At 47.4% G+C, this 15,630-nt stretch overlaps 2 protein-coding genes across 2 annotated transcripts; one reads left to right on the top strand and one right to left on the bottom strand.

Moving 5' to 3' along the window:
- Nucleotides 1-4,728: 4,728 nt before the first annotated feature.
- On the bottom strand, nt 4,729-10,700 carry sdf2l1 (stromal cell-derived factor 2-like 1). Its single transcript, XM_080739008.1, has 3 exons — nt 10,451-10,700; nt 7,591-7,787; nt 4,729-6,737 (listed from the first exon to the last, which is right to left on the bottom strand). Exons 1-3 carry the CDS (start codon nt 10,620-10,622, stop codon nt 6,459-6,461), a joined length of 648 nt encoding a protein of 215 aa, XP_080595134.1. The 5' UTR covers nt 10,623-10,700; the 3' UTR covers nt 4,729-6,458.
- Nucleotides 10,701-13,504: 2,804 nt separating this feature from the next.
- Nucleotides 13,505-15,355, top strand: LOC308296009 (nuclear protein localization protein 4 homolog; the record flags this gene model as incomplete). Its single annotated transcript, XM_080739118.1, has 1 exon — nt 13,505-15,355. One exon carries the CDS (start codon nt 13,505-13,507, stop codon nt 15,353-15,355), a length of 1,851 nt encoding a protein of 616 aa, XP_080595244.1.
- Between the last annotated feature and the right edge of the window lie 275 nt (nt 15,356-15,630).

The raw sequence follows: 15,630 nt of genomic DNA, 5'->3' as shown, positions 1-15,630 counted from the left end.
ATTCCAACGAATACATTTTTGAAATAATTTATTTATCCAACTAAAAAAGGTGCCAGGACAGGAGCTGGGGAAGGAGGTTTGTAATGAATTCAACATCGAAACAGATAAATTCCATCAAGATCCCAGCCCATATATATTAGCCATGGTTGTACGTGACTGGTTCTACAAGTGTGATCTCCATCCAAGAGTTTAATATGTCAGTGTCAGAGCCTTCAGTTGAGCAACAGTCACGATCAAAGATCATGGATCCCTTAAGTACTTTTATGCAAATCTAGAACATTTTCCAAAACCAGTATTTGTTAAATACAGGGATCATCGTCAAAATTCTACGGAATTGCCACGGACATACTGTACAAAATGAGCTGACGATATGCAGAAACACATGAAGAGATAGCCCTGAATGCCTATAACAGATCTGTAACTCAGTGTTCAAATGGAACCAAATGGGCCTGCATTTGTACACTCTCAGAGTTATTGGGGGGGGAGCAAGACAAACACCTTCACGTGGTGCCCCCCGTTAGTAACTTATGACCCCAAAACGTCAGAAGCGAAACAAAGTTTGTCATTTAAGGGCCCTCACCCGGGCTAGTGTGAGGCAGCAGTCGGGAAGGACGGCCGGTGGTGCTTGGTCCACTGGTCTCCAACCCAGAATACTGCAGCTGAACACAGAAGGACTCACCGACAGCAAGATATGCGTCATCGAAAAGTTAGCCTTTACCACCAAGGCTCTCATCATCCTCCTTCAGGAGACCCACTGCGTTTCAGCAGAAAAGCTAGTGCTACCTAACTTTACACTAGCTGGGTTCATCCTGAGTAGGAAGCATGGCCTCGCTACGTTTGTCCATGAAAGGTTGAGCTGGACTCTGGTCAACCAATCCTCGGCTCAGTCAGAGATTGAGTGGTTGTGCGTGGATGTTGCCGGCTTCAAAATCGTTAACGTCTACAAACCTCCCCCCTCGCGATTTATGCCAGCGTCAGTCCCAGTTTTTCCTCACCCCTGCCTCTATGCTGGTGATTTTAATTGTCAGCATGAGGACTGGGGTTATAACACCATCACACCTGACGGAGAGAACCTGGCAACTTGGGCTGCTAACAACAGCCTGGCCCTGTTATACGACCCCAAGGGTGCAGCCAGCTTTCTCTCCGGCCGGTGGAACACTGGGACAAACCCTGACCTTGCATTTGCGAGTACTGGTGTAGACAATCGGCTCCCTGACAGACGTGTGCTTGGAAAGTTCCCACGGTCCCAACATCGACCCTCTCTTATAACCGTGCCTAAACTTGTGGTTCCTGTCCCGAGTGAGCCGGTAAAGCGATGGAATTTCCGAAAGGCCAACTGGAAACACTTTCGCCTTCTTACCAACAAATCCACAAGGCATTTGCCATCGCCTAATACCACCAAGGTGGATGAGGCGTACCAGGACTTCTGCAATGTGCTGGTGAACGCGGCTAAAAAATCCATCCCGCGCGGACGTCGAAATGACTATAAACCGTGTTGGGATGCGGAGTGTGAGCGACTCTACAGCGCCTTCCTCCGAGCCTCTGCGGGAGACGAGTCGAACAGGGCTGCTTCAGCCCTGTTGCTAAGACTCGATCGGAGGAGACAAGAGCGCTGGGAGGAGGCTGTCAATACCATCGACTTTACACATTCCAGCCGTAAGGCTTGGAGTATCCTCAACAATCTCACTGGCAGGTCTAGACACTCCTCTCGCCACTGCCCCATTTCTGCAAATAAAATCGCATCACAATTTGTGAAAAATGGGGTATACGAGGGTAAAGACCGCGAGTCAGCACGACTCGTGGCAAATGAAGTGTCGGACCTCTGGAGGGTCCCAACACCTAGTAGCGCTAACATCTCCAGTGAATTCACACCGGAGGAGTTTGCTGCTGCCCTCAAGCACCTAAAGCCAGGAAAAGCTCCGGGTCCTGACTCCATCTGCCCGGAGCTTATACTCCATGCTGCCCCTGCCCTGAAGTCCTGGTTAAGAGCTTTCCTTTCTTCCTGCTTGCGTCAGCTCAAGATCCCCAAAATCTGGAGAAGAGCCTTAGTTGTGGCAATCCCTAAGCCGAATAAGCCTGAAGAGGATCCTAAGAGCTATCGTCCCATCTCCCTGCTCTGTATCCCCTTCAAAATCCTCGAGCGCCTTATCTACGCTCGTATCGAACCGATTGTCGACCCATTGCTCCCTTGTGAGCAGGCCGGTTTCCGACGCGGGAGATCGACCGTAGACCAAGTCGCTCTGATGACCCAACACATCGAGGATAGCTTTTCGGCAAAGAAGAAGGCTGGAGCCGTCCTTGTCGACCTGACGGCTGCCTACGATACCGTATGGCATCGCGGCCTCACCTGCAAGTTGCTCCGCTTGCTGCCGGATAGGCACATGGTCAGAATGATCATGGAGCTTATCCAAAATCGCAGTTTCACCCTTACCACCGGTAGTGGACAACGAAGCAGGTTACGGCGCCTTAAGAACGGCGTTCCCCAGGGATCAGTCCTGGCTCCCCTTCTGTATAATATTTACACCTATGACTTGCCTGATACAGTCTCGCGGAAGTACGCCTATGCGGATGACCTTGCATTGGTGTTCTCCGCTGGAGACTGGCAGTCATTAGAGGGGACTCTGAGCCAGGACATGCAGACACTATTGGCATACCTCCAGAAATGGAGATTGAAGCTCAGCGTGGCAAAGACGGTGTCCGCAGCCTTCCATCTTAACAACAAGGAAGCTAAGCGTGAGCTCCGGATATATACCGGTGGAACACCCCTGCCATTTTGCACCGAGCCAACCTACCTCGGTGTAACATTAGACAGGTCTCTCACGTTTCGCCGACACCTTGAGTCACTGCGCAAGAAGCTAACAACACGTGTGGCATTGATGAGGCGCCTAGTTGGGTCAGGCTGGGGTGCTGGCGCAAGAACTTTGCGCACGGCAGCCCTTGCCCTTGTTTACTCAACTAGCGAGTACTGCGCCCCAGTATGGAATCGCAGTGCTCATGCTCACCTCATTGATAAGCCCATCAACGAAGCCTTGCGTATTGTGACAGGATGCCTGCGTCCCACTCCTGTGGACAATCTCCCCATTCTTGCAGGCATCCAGCCTGCTGGGCTTCGCCGCAAAGGAGCCACAGCTCGTCTGGCGTGCCGGGCCATGGAGCCAAATCACCTGCTCCATGAAAGGCTCACAGTCACAGCAGAGCCTCCCCGACGCCTCAAGTCGAGACACCCATTTGTGCCTGCCGCACGGGAACTCCTGCAGCAATGCAGTGATTACAACATCAGTGCGGCAAGATGGGCAGATCACGTTTGGAGCATGGAGTGGGAGGAAAACACCTCTAGACTCCATGTCTTCGTCCCCGACGTTGGTTTTCCCCCTACTGGGGTGGACCTGCCTAGACTGGCATGGGTGAGGCTTAATCGCCTCCGGACCGGCGTCGGGCGTTTCCGCTCATCCATGCATAGATGGGGCCTGGCCCCTAGTGCGACCTGTGAGTGTGGCGCAGAGGAACAGACAGCAGACCATGTCATTCTGGAATGCCCCATGTATCGGGCTCCTAATGGGATGCATGGCCTGCTGTCTGTGGATGGTGATACAGTGACGTGGTTGCTGGAGGTGTGTCCAGACATATAGCCCGGGTGAACCCCCCCCAGGACGGAGGTGGTAAAAGGATAGCCCCTCGGCCCCGTACCTGGGGGAGCGGAGAGATATTACCTTACCCAAACGACAGAGAGATTGGGGTCCTTGCAATTAAACGTTTGAGAACCACTAGTACCAGTAGACTCCTAATATGCCATGGTGTCATAGTAAATCATACATTATTGTGAAGAAAACTTGGAGACCTGACATGCAGTAATTGGGTATATTGATCAAAATAAGAACATTATAATGGTGTGTAAAACAGATTAATTTGAGGTCCCACAAAAAGCCAGATAAAAAGCCCGTGGAGAAGACTGACTTAAAACATGTTATCTCAATTCGCACACAAGTACACACAATTTAGGTCAACTGAAATCTCTGTGAAATCACAAATTAAAGAAATCATTTGATTTCAAAGAACCTGCAAATAAGGCGGTTCTGCCCAGCGTAATGCCCATATAAGCGAAGTAAATATCGCATCGATTCCATTTTTAATGGTCATAATATTCAGAACGCACAGTATCTTAAACTCTGGATTGTCATTTTGTGAATTATGGCTCACAATTAAAACTATGAGCTTATACAGTACACTACTGTACTGTGTAACTACATAAAAGCAGTACCCTGAAATTTAGATGCCTGTAAGGTTACAACAGCCCTCCAATAAGCAGGGAGTACATAATGTAACACCAAGTCAGTAGTCAGTGGATACAGTGCAAAACATTTGACCGTTGTGCCTTGTAGGGCGAGAGACTGAAGGAATAGCGACAAAAGGGGGTATCAGACATAAAGATGGGGTTACCCAGCAGTGTTTTGTTCCCATAGGACAGGGGTTCCCAAACTTTTTTGTCTCAGGGCACCCCATAAATATATATATTTTTTAATCCGAGGCACTCCTACATTATTATAATTTTCACTCCCAGCACCTTATATTTATAGCATATCGTCGTTGTCGGGTGGAAACCTTGTATGTCCAAAGCCGTTCGTTTTGTATTTATCATCTATAAAATGTACTAAACTAGTGAAAACAGCCGATCTACAAGCACACAGCGCCTCGCGATGCGAGGCGTTGTGTGCTTGTAGATCGGCTGTTTTCACTAGTTTTGTGCGACAGTCTTGTATGATGAAGCAGGGCTTTGCTTAACCAAAAGACGTACACATTTGAAAGTTGGAGATACAAGGTTTCTGACCGACAGTGACGATATTGTAATGATTATGTTGCGAGGAAAACGTTGAGATAATAGCCATTTTGGTTAGAACTGACTGAAAATAACTTTGTACTTCAAGTTTAAAATTATACTAAATATTCTTTTCAATGTCCAAATAAATTCCAAATATTATCAATTATCTCGCGGCACCCCAGGACTGCTGTCACGGCACCCCAGGGTGCCTCGTCACCCACTTTGAAAACCCCTGCCATAGGATCGCCAACGGATCCACCTCCACAATGCGCTCCATTCTGGCATGATCCCACCTCGAATTCTAGAGCCTGACAGATTTGTCCTGATTTTTAACTGCATTTTTCTTTCATCTTTTTTTCCCTCTCTTCATTATTATTATTATTTTTTAATTGGAGATCTAGAAGCTGCAGATTGGCCATTTTTGAAAAGAAATTTAAAAGGTCTGAAGTTTATATTAGTTATCTCTGTACTCGCACACTATTGTTTTTTTTTCCTTTTCTACACCAAATCTCTGTCAAAAATAGCCGATAGATCTGCTATTTGAGGAAACCCCAGAATAGATGATGGGGTTCAAGTTGTTAAATGTAACATTCAATGTTCTCCAATGTTCTTTCGAAAATGTTGGGTCAAAAACATCGATGGTGTACGACTCTTCACAATCGGGATCAACGGCGTACACAAACATCGGTGAGGCTCTGTCCAAATGTAGGCCAGAAACAAGTCCACGCACCGCAGTGTCTGTGACACGTCCCTGCACTCACAGTTTCTCAACGCCGCATCTGGGGACTACCAAGGGTCCAAAAGAATTTACCCTTAAGGGTCTGTAACTAAAATAAGCATTGAGGATTTTACAGTGTAGATGAGGCTTCCATTATTATAGTTTAATTCAGTGATTCTCAACCTTTTCAAATGTCCAGGATTTCCCCAGTTGATACAATTTTTAGATTTTTGAGCAGCGCTAACCGCTCCCACGTTGCGTGTAGGTCCCTACGTATACAGTACAGTATAACAGCTAACACAAGATAAACGTCACACGAGACTAACGTCATAGAAAGTATGCAGAGACCGACTGATGTCGCAGACAGAACGGACATTCAAGGAGATCAGATCAGAGATCAGATCAGAGCAGATCTACAAGCCCAGGTGCGATTTCTTTTGTTACACTGCAGAATCCTCAAATGTTGATTTAACTCTGAGTGTTCAGCTTGAGTAAGGCATTTGTACACTCTCAGAGTTACAGACCCGTTAAGGGTCCACCGGACCCATTAAGGAACCCATTAAAGCAGTGGTTCCCAAACTTTTTAGCCTGTGACCCAAAAGAGAAATGACACATTCGCCCGGGATCCAAACTAGTGAAAATAGTAGATCTAGAAGCTCAGAACGTGTGGCTATTTTCACTACTTCTTTGTTTTCTAATTTGTGGAATTTCTTAGAAAATGTTTTGAAATAATAATTAAAAAACAAAATGTAGGAGACAAAAAAAGAAAAAAAAGAAAAAAAAAGGGACCCATACAAATGGGTCCCAGCCCAGTGTTTGGGAACCAGTGTGTTAAAGGGTCCAATCATGTGGTGGTCCCGGGGTGGTCCCCTGCCCCCCAGAACGTTCAACGAGAACCGAGTCCCCGTTTCAATCGCCATCGAATCAGAGCTCGTCGTGCCGCATGGGCTCCTGGCTGGGCTGGATGAAGACGCCCTCCATGGCGCGCCACCAGTTGTGCTGGTTGGCCGAGGGCATGGCGTGGACCTCGCGCTGCCCGCGGATGGGGTGGCCGTACTGCTCGCCCGTCACGCTCAGGAACACGTCCGTGCCGGGGTGCTTGAAGCGCACGGTGTCGTCGCGCTCCCAGTGCGTCCCGTCGCACTGCACCGTCCACACGTCCAGGTCGTCGCCCTCGCCGTTCTCCCCGAAGGCGCTCACCTCCTGCCGAGTCCACCGCCACCGGAGGAGGGGGCAAAGAGCAAGAAAAAGGGGGACATCAGTGACCTCACAACATGATTTCTTCTTTTTTTTTGACGATTGATTGTCTGGGCATAGCAGTGGCCGTGATTTACTGGTGTGTGTTTTTAAAGGAGTAGTTCACCCCCAAAATGACTTTTTTTCTATTGATTAGTCACACCATGGAGACTAGAGTTCAATAATATCTTTTGGTTTTTGTCACATTCCTAAGACAAAAATTTGATTCGAGTAAATTTACTCCCATTGATTCCGGATGGGGACGCGCTTCGAAACGGGTACCCATCCGGAACGAATGGGGGTACATTTATTGTTATCACATTTTTGTCTTAGGAATGCGACAAAAACTAAAAATATTATTGAACTCTTGTCTCCATGGCGTGACTAATCAATAGAAAAAAAGTCATTTTGGGGGTGAACTACTCCTTTAATATATTAAATTGTATGATATACTACATTTAAAAAATACCCTTTCTTTAGTGTCTTTATTATTTCCCACACAAGGTTTTATGGTCATGATTCACCAGGATCCTGGATGGCTTGATTCTAGGCTTTGATATATAATCGATATAAATATTTCTGTAAATCTACGTGAAAAATTAACGGCAGTTTTATTTTGTGGCACCAGGCACCCACTGGGCACTGCTATGCCCTACAGCGATTAATGATTTAACTACAAAGAAATGTCACAAGTAAAAAAAAATTGGCACCCGGTGCCGTGCCACAAGCTTGAATATCTGCCATTTTTAAATAGCCAACGTATGAAATAAAGCAGCTCAAATCTAAAGTGAAGAACTTCTCCCGCCGTTGCTACTCTCACCTGGTTGTTGGAGAGCGGCGAGCTGAAGTGGTGCGTGTGGAGGTTGCGTCCCGTCGTCATGTGCGTGATGCGGATGGCCTGGCCACACTTGATGGCCACCCCGCGCTGGCACGGCCCGCTGGGCTTCCCCCGGATGCGCCAGTAGCTGTTGGCGTCATCGGCGCTTTCCACGCCCGTTACCGACTGCTGTCCGCTGCCTGAAACACCACATGCACGACACGTGCACAACGGGCACAGGAAAGGCTTGTTGGGGGCAATGTATGGTTTATTATTAGGGCGCGTAGCGCTATTCCGAGGTCCCCTTGTTTCGTAATCCCCGTAGTCCGAGGCTAACCTGCCAACGCTGGTGAATGCTAACCTGCCGACGCTGGTGAATGCTAACCTGCCGACGCTGGTGAATGCTAACCTGCCAACGCTGGTGAATGCTAACCTGCCAACGCCGGTGAATGCTAACCTGCTCACAGCTAAACCTAAGCCTAAATCCTAACCGGCCTACTGGGACCTCGAAACAACAGGACCTCGGAAAGTCGGAATATCGAGATTTTGTCTTATTATTCCACAGTAAAATCCTCATAAAGCATTCGTGGGCCACAAATCTGATGCCGTGTTAATGGTCAGATGGGTGGGCTGCATGCATTTCCCGGGCGTGTTTATTTTAATGATCAATCAATCGATTGCGTTCCACCGACCTTGGATCAATGGAATTTACGTATTACACTCCAAGTTCTTATCAATATTGGAATCACTATATAGTATACGGAGATATGCTGTGAGACCCCAAACATGCTTACTCAGTTATTCGTCATGTGAAAATCCTTTAAGCCCATACATTCCCAATTTCCCATATGAAGTCCTGTTATATATGGGCTTAATATTGATGACATCAGGGATCTCCATATATGGGCATAGAGTGGTTCCCATGACATCCCAACATACAATCCCTTTTATGCCCATACATGGAGATCCCTGTCTGAACCAGCCACACCACTGTGATGTCACCTGTTTATGCCCATATATGGAGATCCCTGCTCTGTGTATCTGACATCACTGTGATGTCACTTGTGATGTCACAGTGATGTGTCAGGGGAACCACAGTGTCAGGCGTTACCCGTTATACGGATACGGACAAGCTGTGCCGGTTCTGACAACTTACAACCTACGGTCGCAATTAAAATCTCATTTGGGCAGTCCGCTTGCAATGGCTAAATCTCGATATTTCGATGGCCCATTGTTTCCTAACCCTTACCTTTGGGTTAGCATTCACCTGCGTTGGCAGGTTAGCGTTCATTGGCGTCGGCAGGTTAGCGCTAGCTCACCCACGTCGGCAGGTTAGCCTCGGGCTACTGGGACCTCGAAACAATGGGACATCGAAATATCGATACGTGATACCCTTGCGGCCCGCAGGTCGAGAGCGACTGGTGTTGAGGTGACATTGATTTTCACTTGTTTATCCTATATGAGCTCCCTCTCCTGATTGGATGAAATTGGTGTTGTGACCTGAACATGTATTTCCTGTTTGTAAAGAGCTGGAGAGATGGGGAAAACCCAGTTACTGCCAAAACAACTAAAAGAAAACACCCTATATACTGTGTTTAAAAGTAACACTTCATTTGCATCTCTGGGAGTGAAAATGTAGCCTTTGAGTCCTGAAATGTGCCATTTTCATCATGTCATTCAATAACCCACGTACATCTGATCCAATGTGACAAAAAGCCTGAAGCCAGTTGAGCAACCGAGATTCTTTTGACCAACTGACAGCCGATACGCTGCTCACACAAAAGGGCCAAATCGTTTGTCATACTCTTACGTTACAAACAATGCACCTTAGCCGGAAGCAACTTAAAGAGCAGTGGTTCTCAAACTCAAAGTGGCGTCCAGGACGCCGGGTACACACAGGGGTCCCCAGCAAAAGGAGGAACAGTTGAACCACTACTTTAACCTTGTTTTATACTTTGGCTACTATAGGAAAATAGACGATCTGCAAGCTTGTGTTGCATAATTGCATTGTGGCGTGTTGCGAGCTTGCAGGTTTGGATTTTTAATTACACAAATCTTCTTTTATGGGGGTCCCTAATGGTACAAACTACAAAACCTTTCTGACGGGGGCCTGCGAGCGACTCTGGGGCCAGATATCAATTTTTGGGGTCCTTGATATGAATTGAAATGTTTCAGATCCACTGCCCAGGCTATTTCAACCTCTTAGTTGCAATTCCTTCCACTGACAGCCTTATTCATGAGACCAAAAAGTCCAACCTGATTGCATTAAGCAATGATAAAACTCTTTTTCCCCCTCTCCTCCATTGTTTTTATGCCCAAATTGACCAGTGTTTGACATTGATCCACCGTTGTCACGGAGCATGTTACAAGTAACTTCCTCTCAAGTATTCTTTGTTTATTTCTCAGGAATTAAGCTGTTAAATTAATGGAAAGTTTTGAAAACGTATACAGGTTGGATGTTGATAGCCTCTATTCATTTACTTGCGGCTACAAGGCACCTGCTACGCCTACAGATACACCTCCACATGAAGAGATAGCTCTCTCTCTCTCTCTCTCTAGTACAGTCCATTATAATTAATAACGGACTAAACTAACTGCAGCCACGGTATGGTAAATATGGAAGCCAATTACAGTAGATAGACCTAGACCTGCTACAGCCAAATCAAAGCCAGTGGGGGGAGCAAGTTGTGTATAAATGATAAGCATTTGAAAGACTCATTTAGGCTTAGTTGTAACTCGAGTGGTAACCAAGGAAATCTGCAAGCTCACAGCGCGTCGCGAGCCTGTGGATCGTCTATTTTGTAAGGATGCATCGCATTTTATAGTCATTTGATGTAAACATGACATGATGTATTGTATTTACCTGATCCATATTTGACGTCGTGAGAATGTAGCCTCACGTTGTGTCTGGTGTTGAGCAGCTTGACCAGAGAGCCGCACGTCACGTAGTTCAGATCCGAGCCGCAGCAGCACCGTATCGAACACAACAGGAGAACCGACAATATGGACCCGATCAAAGCGACGATCGATCCCATCTTGATCAAATCATAATCATCAATAACGCTACAGTTAGTTGAGTGTGTGTGAGGAGAGGAGACGAGTCGCTTTCAAACCTCACAGCTGACCCCGACCAATCACAGCTTGACAAGTTCCAGGCGGAAGTGAAAAGCAACACATGCTGCTCTGTGATTGGCTCGGAAGGACATTCGACGTCACGCATTTACCTATGGAAACAGGAAATGGGGAGGGGACAATGCAGCTGGATGGATGGATGGATGCAGAGCCCTAGAATGGAGAGTTGCGTCACTCCCGTTCACTTCATGGGGCCAGGTCTTCTACGCACACATCTAGTGGCGTATAGTGACAAACGGCCAACCGGAAGTTTACAAAATGCATTGAAGTCTATGAGGTGTAAAGTGACAATGAACCACGTGACCAGCGCTGTTTCTGACCCCGCGGTGACACCACTCTCTGATTATACTGCTCTGGATGGATGGACGGACGGATCGATGGATGGATGGATGGATGGATGGCCGGATCGACAGACAGACGATTAGATTAGAATAGAATAGAATATAATAGAATAGAATAGAATATAATATTGATTAGTCACGCCATGGAGACTAGAGTTCAATAATATTTTTTGGTTTTTGTCACATTCCTAAGACAAAAATTTGATTCGAGTAAATGTACCCCCATTCATTCCGGATGGTGACCCGTTTCGAAACGGGTCACCATCCAGAACGAATGGGGGTAAATTTGTATTGTTATCACATTTTTGTCTTAGGAATGTGACAAAAACCAAAAAATATTATTGAACTCTAGTCTCCATGGCGTGACTAATCAATCAAAAAAAAAAAAAGTCATTTTGGGGGTGAACTACTCCTTTAAGCTTGGTTTCTAAAAGTTGCATGCTGGGCAATTTGAGCAATTAGCATAATACTCATAGAAAGGTGAATTAAGAGTCCAAGTCCATGTTTGTGATGTCCAGAAATTGAACTATTATCATTGTGAAGTCTTGAAACAATTATGGCATAATTTGCATGAATTATGTAAAGATTTGATCGAAATCATGTCTGTCAGGATCTGAAGGTGTTGTAGTAGGACCCCAGCGCATGCAGGAATTCAGACCAACGGAGACGAGTATCATAAACTTATATTCACTAATAAATGACAGATTAACAATATATGTGAAGTTGTGAACACTCTAATACTTTCAGGCTGCTTCATGGGGGAAGGGCAGGGCAGCCTTAAAGCAAGTTGCCTCTTCAAAACCATGTGACTTCCATAGGGAATTAATTAGACGCTGCTTTACCCCCCGCCTCCCCCCAGGTAAAGCATAATAGGTATTACACATGTGTGTTATGTGTGTCTGAGACTCTGAGGCTACTTATTATAACTCTATGGTCTGACTCTGAGGCCATACAATAAACTCTCAAGAACAGATTCCGGAACAAAACAGCAGAGGGTGCTGTTTTTCCTTTTTTTGGACGATGACTGCTCATACAATAACTGACCACATAACAATACACTGGAAACATAACAGAGAACCTGACATACAACCTATGACCCAGCATTGAACACATACAGAAACAGTCTTTATACTCCCAGCAGCTCGTCACAGAGCAAAGGGAGGGGCAGAGATACACAGCACACAGAGGCAAACAGTCACTTGGGCCCACTGTAGAGCACAGACACTGTCACACTGTCATGACACTCATCATTTAGGTCTGCAGTTGCTCAGGAGGTAGAGTGGACATCTTGGAATCCGAAGGTTCCAGGTTAGATCCCTGTCTCCTCCTATCCTTGAGCAACACACTAAAACCCTAACTGCTTCCAATGAGTAGGATGGTGCCTTGCGTGCAAGGTGGATTCTCTGCCATCGGTGTGTGAATGTGTGCAGGAATGGGTGAATGTGAATCGTGAAGTACATTGTAAAATGATTTGAAGGGTCAGAAAGGCGGCACACAAATGCAGTCAATTATCCATCCCGGTGTGTGATGCACATTCTGGACCCACATTTAGTAACATTTCTGCACATAATGTAGCCTAAGTTACAATCCTTGGCACTTATTTGGTTAGCAGTATTGCGATAGCATGTGAGGTCACCAGAAAACACAAATTGCACAATCCAAAGTGACAACGTCAAGTTAGCTAGCTTACTTAGGTTAATTTACCCAATGAAAGGGTCACTGTGGCCAAGTGGTACTCGAAGTGGGGTTCAGGGACCCCCAGGGGTCCTTGGGGAGTTACAGGTTCTGTAACTCTGAGCGTTTGCAAACTGTCACATTATCACTGACGAGTTCACAGTGGGGTCTCAGAGGTCAAAATCATACCAAACTGGGGTCCTTGAAATACAATTTTTTGAGAAGCACCGTTATAGTCAACATCACAATAACTGCCCCACTGAGAGATTTGGCAGGAGAATTAAATGAAGCATAAAACCACAGTTGTAGCCCACAATAGGAACGAGCAAAACCAGTTACTTTCGACCAATGGGCTTGAATCACGAGCAGCTTGCACATAGTTCGTGACATAGACAAATAAAGGATGGAACCATGCATGCGAAGACGCCCCGCGGACACTACTGTGCATGCGGTAGGGCCCGGCGACGTCATCACCCAAACACAGGGGTTTGTACTGAGTGAACAGCTCCCTAAATGGACTGGGATTTCCGGAGTCCACTCTACTGTACTGCCTTTTATGCCGGCTGGCATGTAGGGAAGGTGCGCAAATCACACTTGTCAGGCATGCATGACAACAGGTTGTGATGTGTGTGCGATGTCATTCGCATCGCTCACGACACTCTAGCTCTGGTCAGCCAATATAAGATGCAGAGAGGTTTTCTTTTGATAACCTGATACCCGGTCTGTTTTGTGACAGCAATAACATTTAAAACAATTATTACCTGACGAATATGGCAGACAACATTATCGTTCGGGTACAGTCTCCTGACGGAATTAAGAGAATTCTGTCTACTAGGACGGAGACTACAGCCGCTTTCTTGAAGAAGGTGGAAAAGGAGTTCGGCTCCAATTGTAACGGGTTTGGGTTCTCCATTTACCTAAACCGGAACAAGACTGGCGAGATCCTATCCCAGAACAAGACCCTCAGTCTTCTTAAGATCAAGCATGGCGACATGCTGTTCCTTTTCCCCTCGGGTTCCCCAGGGGTTTCCAGAGAGGTCATGGACACAGCCACTCAGTCCTCTTCATCGCTACCATCCACCTCTTCTGCTCCATCCTTCTCCCTGATCCAGGAAGATGAGATCGACCAGTATTTGGCCAAGCAGGACGGCAGGATCTACCGCAACAGAGATGCACAGCTGTGTCGACACAGCACTCTCGGAAAGTGTGTGCACTGCGTGCCACTGGAGCCTTTCGATGAGGATTACCTAAACCACCTGGACCCCCCAGTCAAGCACATGTCATTCCATGCCTACATCCGCAAGCTGACTGGTGGGGCTGACAAAGGGAAGTTTGCAGCTCTGGAGAACCTCAGCTGTAAGATCAAATCGGGCTGTGAGGGACACCTTCCGTGGCCAGAGGGCATTTGCACCAAGTGCCAGCCCAGTGCCATCACCCTCAACAGACAGAAATATAGACACGTGGACAACATAATGTTTGAGAACAACACCATTGCCGAACGCTTCCTGAACTTCTGGAGGAGCACGGGCAACCAAAGGATTGGATACTTGTATGGCAGGTACACTGAGCACAAAGACATCCCTCTGAGCATACGAGCCGAAGTGGCTGCTATCTACGAGCCCCCTCAGAACGCCACGCAGAACACTGTTGAATTGCTGGCGGACCCCAACGCTGCAGCGGTGGAGGAGATGGCTGCAAGACTGGGCCTGTGCAAGATCGGCTGGATCTTCACTGACCTGATCTCCCAGGATATGAGAAGAGGCACTGTCAGCTACAGTAGAAACAAGGACTCATACTTCCTTAGTGCAGAGGAGTGCATCACAGCTGGCCACTTCCAGAATCAACATCCAAACCCCTGCAGGCTCTCAAGAGATGGCCATTTTGGATCTAAATTCGTCACAGTGGTGGCAACCGGTGGTCCAGATAACCAGGTGCACTTCGAGGGCTACCAGGTTTCCAACCAGTGCATGGCTCTGGTGAGAGATGAGTGTCTACTGCCCTGCAGAGATGCTCCGGAGCTGGGCTACGTCAAAGAGTCCAGTCCTGAGCAGTATGTTCCAGACGTCTTCTACAAGGACAAAGACAAGTTTGGAAATGATGTCACCTTTCTCGCTCAACCTCTTCCCGTGGAGTATCTTCTCATAGATATCACCACCACGTTCCCCAAGGACCCACTGTACACATTCTCCTCCTCCTCGTCCTCACAGGGCTTTCCCATCGAAAACCGCAATGTCCTGCAAGATGACCACAGTTTAGCCACATACCTCGCCCAGGGCTCCCCCTCCGCATTCCTGAACACCGTCTCCGACTTCCATCTGCTTCTCTTCTTGCTCACCAAAGAGGTTGTGTCGAGGGACAGCATTGGTCAGCTGCTGGACGTGGTGAAGGCCTCCAGCGAGGGCCTGGCACAGATTTGGAAGAGGTCCGAGCAGTGGGTTGCCGTCGAGCAGCTGTGCAGAACGGTACATGGACAGCCATCGAGCTCTCTGGAGTACAGCACGATGGGCGGGGCACCTTCTGTCTCCGCCTTCTCCTCGGCCGTATGGTCGTGCCCCCACTGCACCTTCATGAACCAGCCGGGCATGCAACAGTGTGAAATGTGCAGACTGCCTATCAGTTAAAGCATCCACCCGCCCACCCCTTCTCCGTACCCTCTCCAAGACGTTTCCTTTCATTTCCCCAGTTGCATGGAGACCTGACGCCCTTCCGGCGCCAATGACATCAAATCTGGACCAGCCGTGAGATTTGAATGTCCTTTCCTCTCTATCTTCCCCCTTGTGAGTGACACCTTCATAAATAAGCCAGTTGTGATCCAGTGAGAGCTCAGCCGCACTGAGTGTCACAAACCAGTGGCTGTACTCTGCGACAGAACTCGGCAGGTAGGGAGGAGAAATAC

This window comes from Nannobrachium achirus (assembly GCF_963921795.1).
Source record: "Nannobrachium achirus genome assembly, chromosome: 12".
Lineage (NCBI taxonomy): Eukaryota > Metazoa > Chordata > Actinopteri > Myctophiformes > Myctophidae > Nannobrachium > Nannobrachium achirus.
This window is presented reverse-complemented; position numbering and strand designations above follow the sequence as displayed.

Excerpts from the sequence above, each read along its gene's own strand:
- sdf2l1 (XM_080739008.1), bottom strand. The coding sequence starts at position 10,622 with ATGGGATCGATCGTCGCTTTGATCGGGTCCATATTGTCGGTTCTCCTG. Across the intron at positions 7,788-10,450 it reads CGACGTCAAATATGGATCAG|GCAGCGGACAGCAGTCGGTA; the intron begins GTAAATACAATA and ends GTGGTGTTTCAG. Across the intron at positions 6,738-7,590 it reads CGCCGCTCTCCAACAACCAG|GAGGTGAGCGCCTTCGGGGA; the intron begins GTGAGAGTAGCA and ends TGGACTCGGCAG.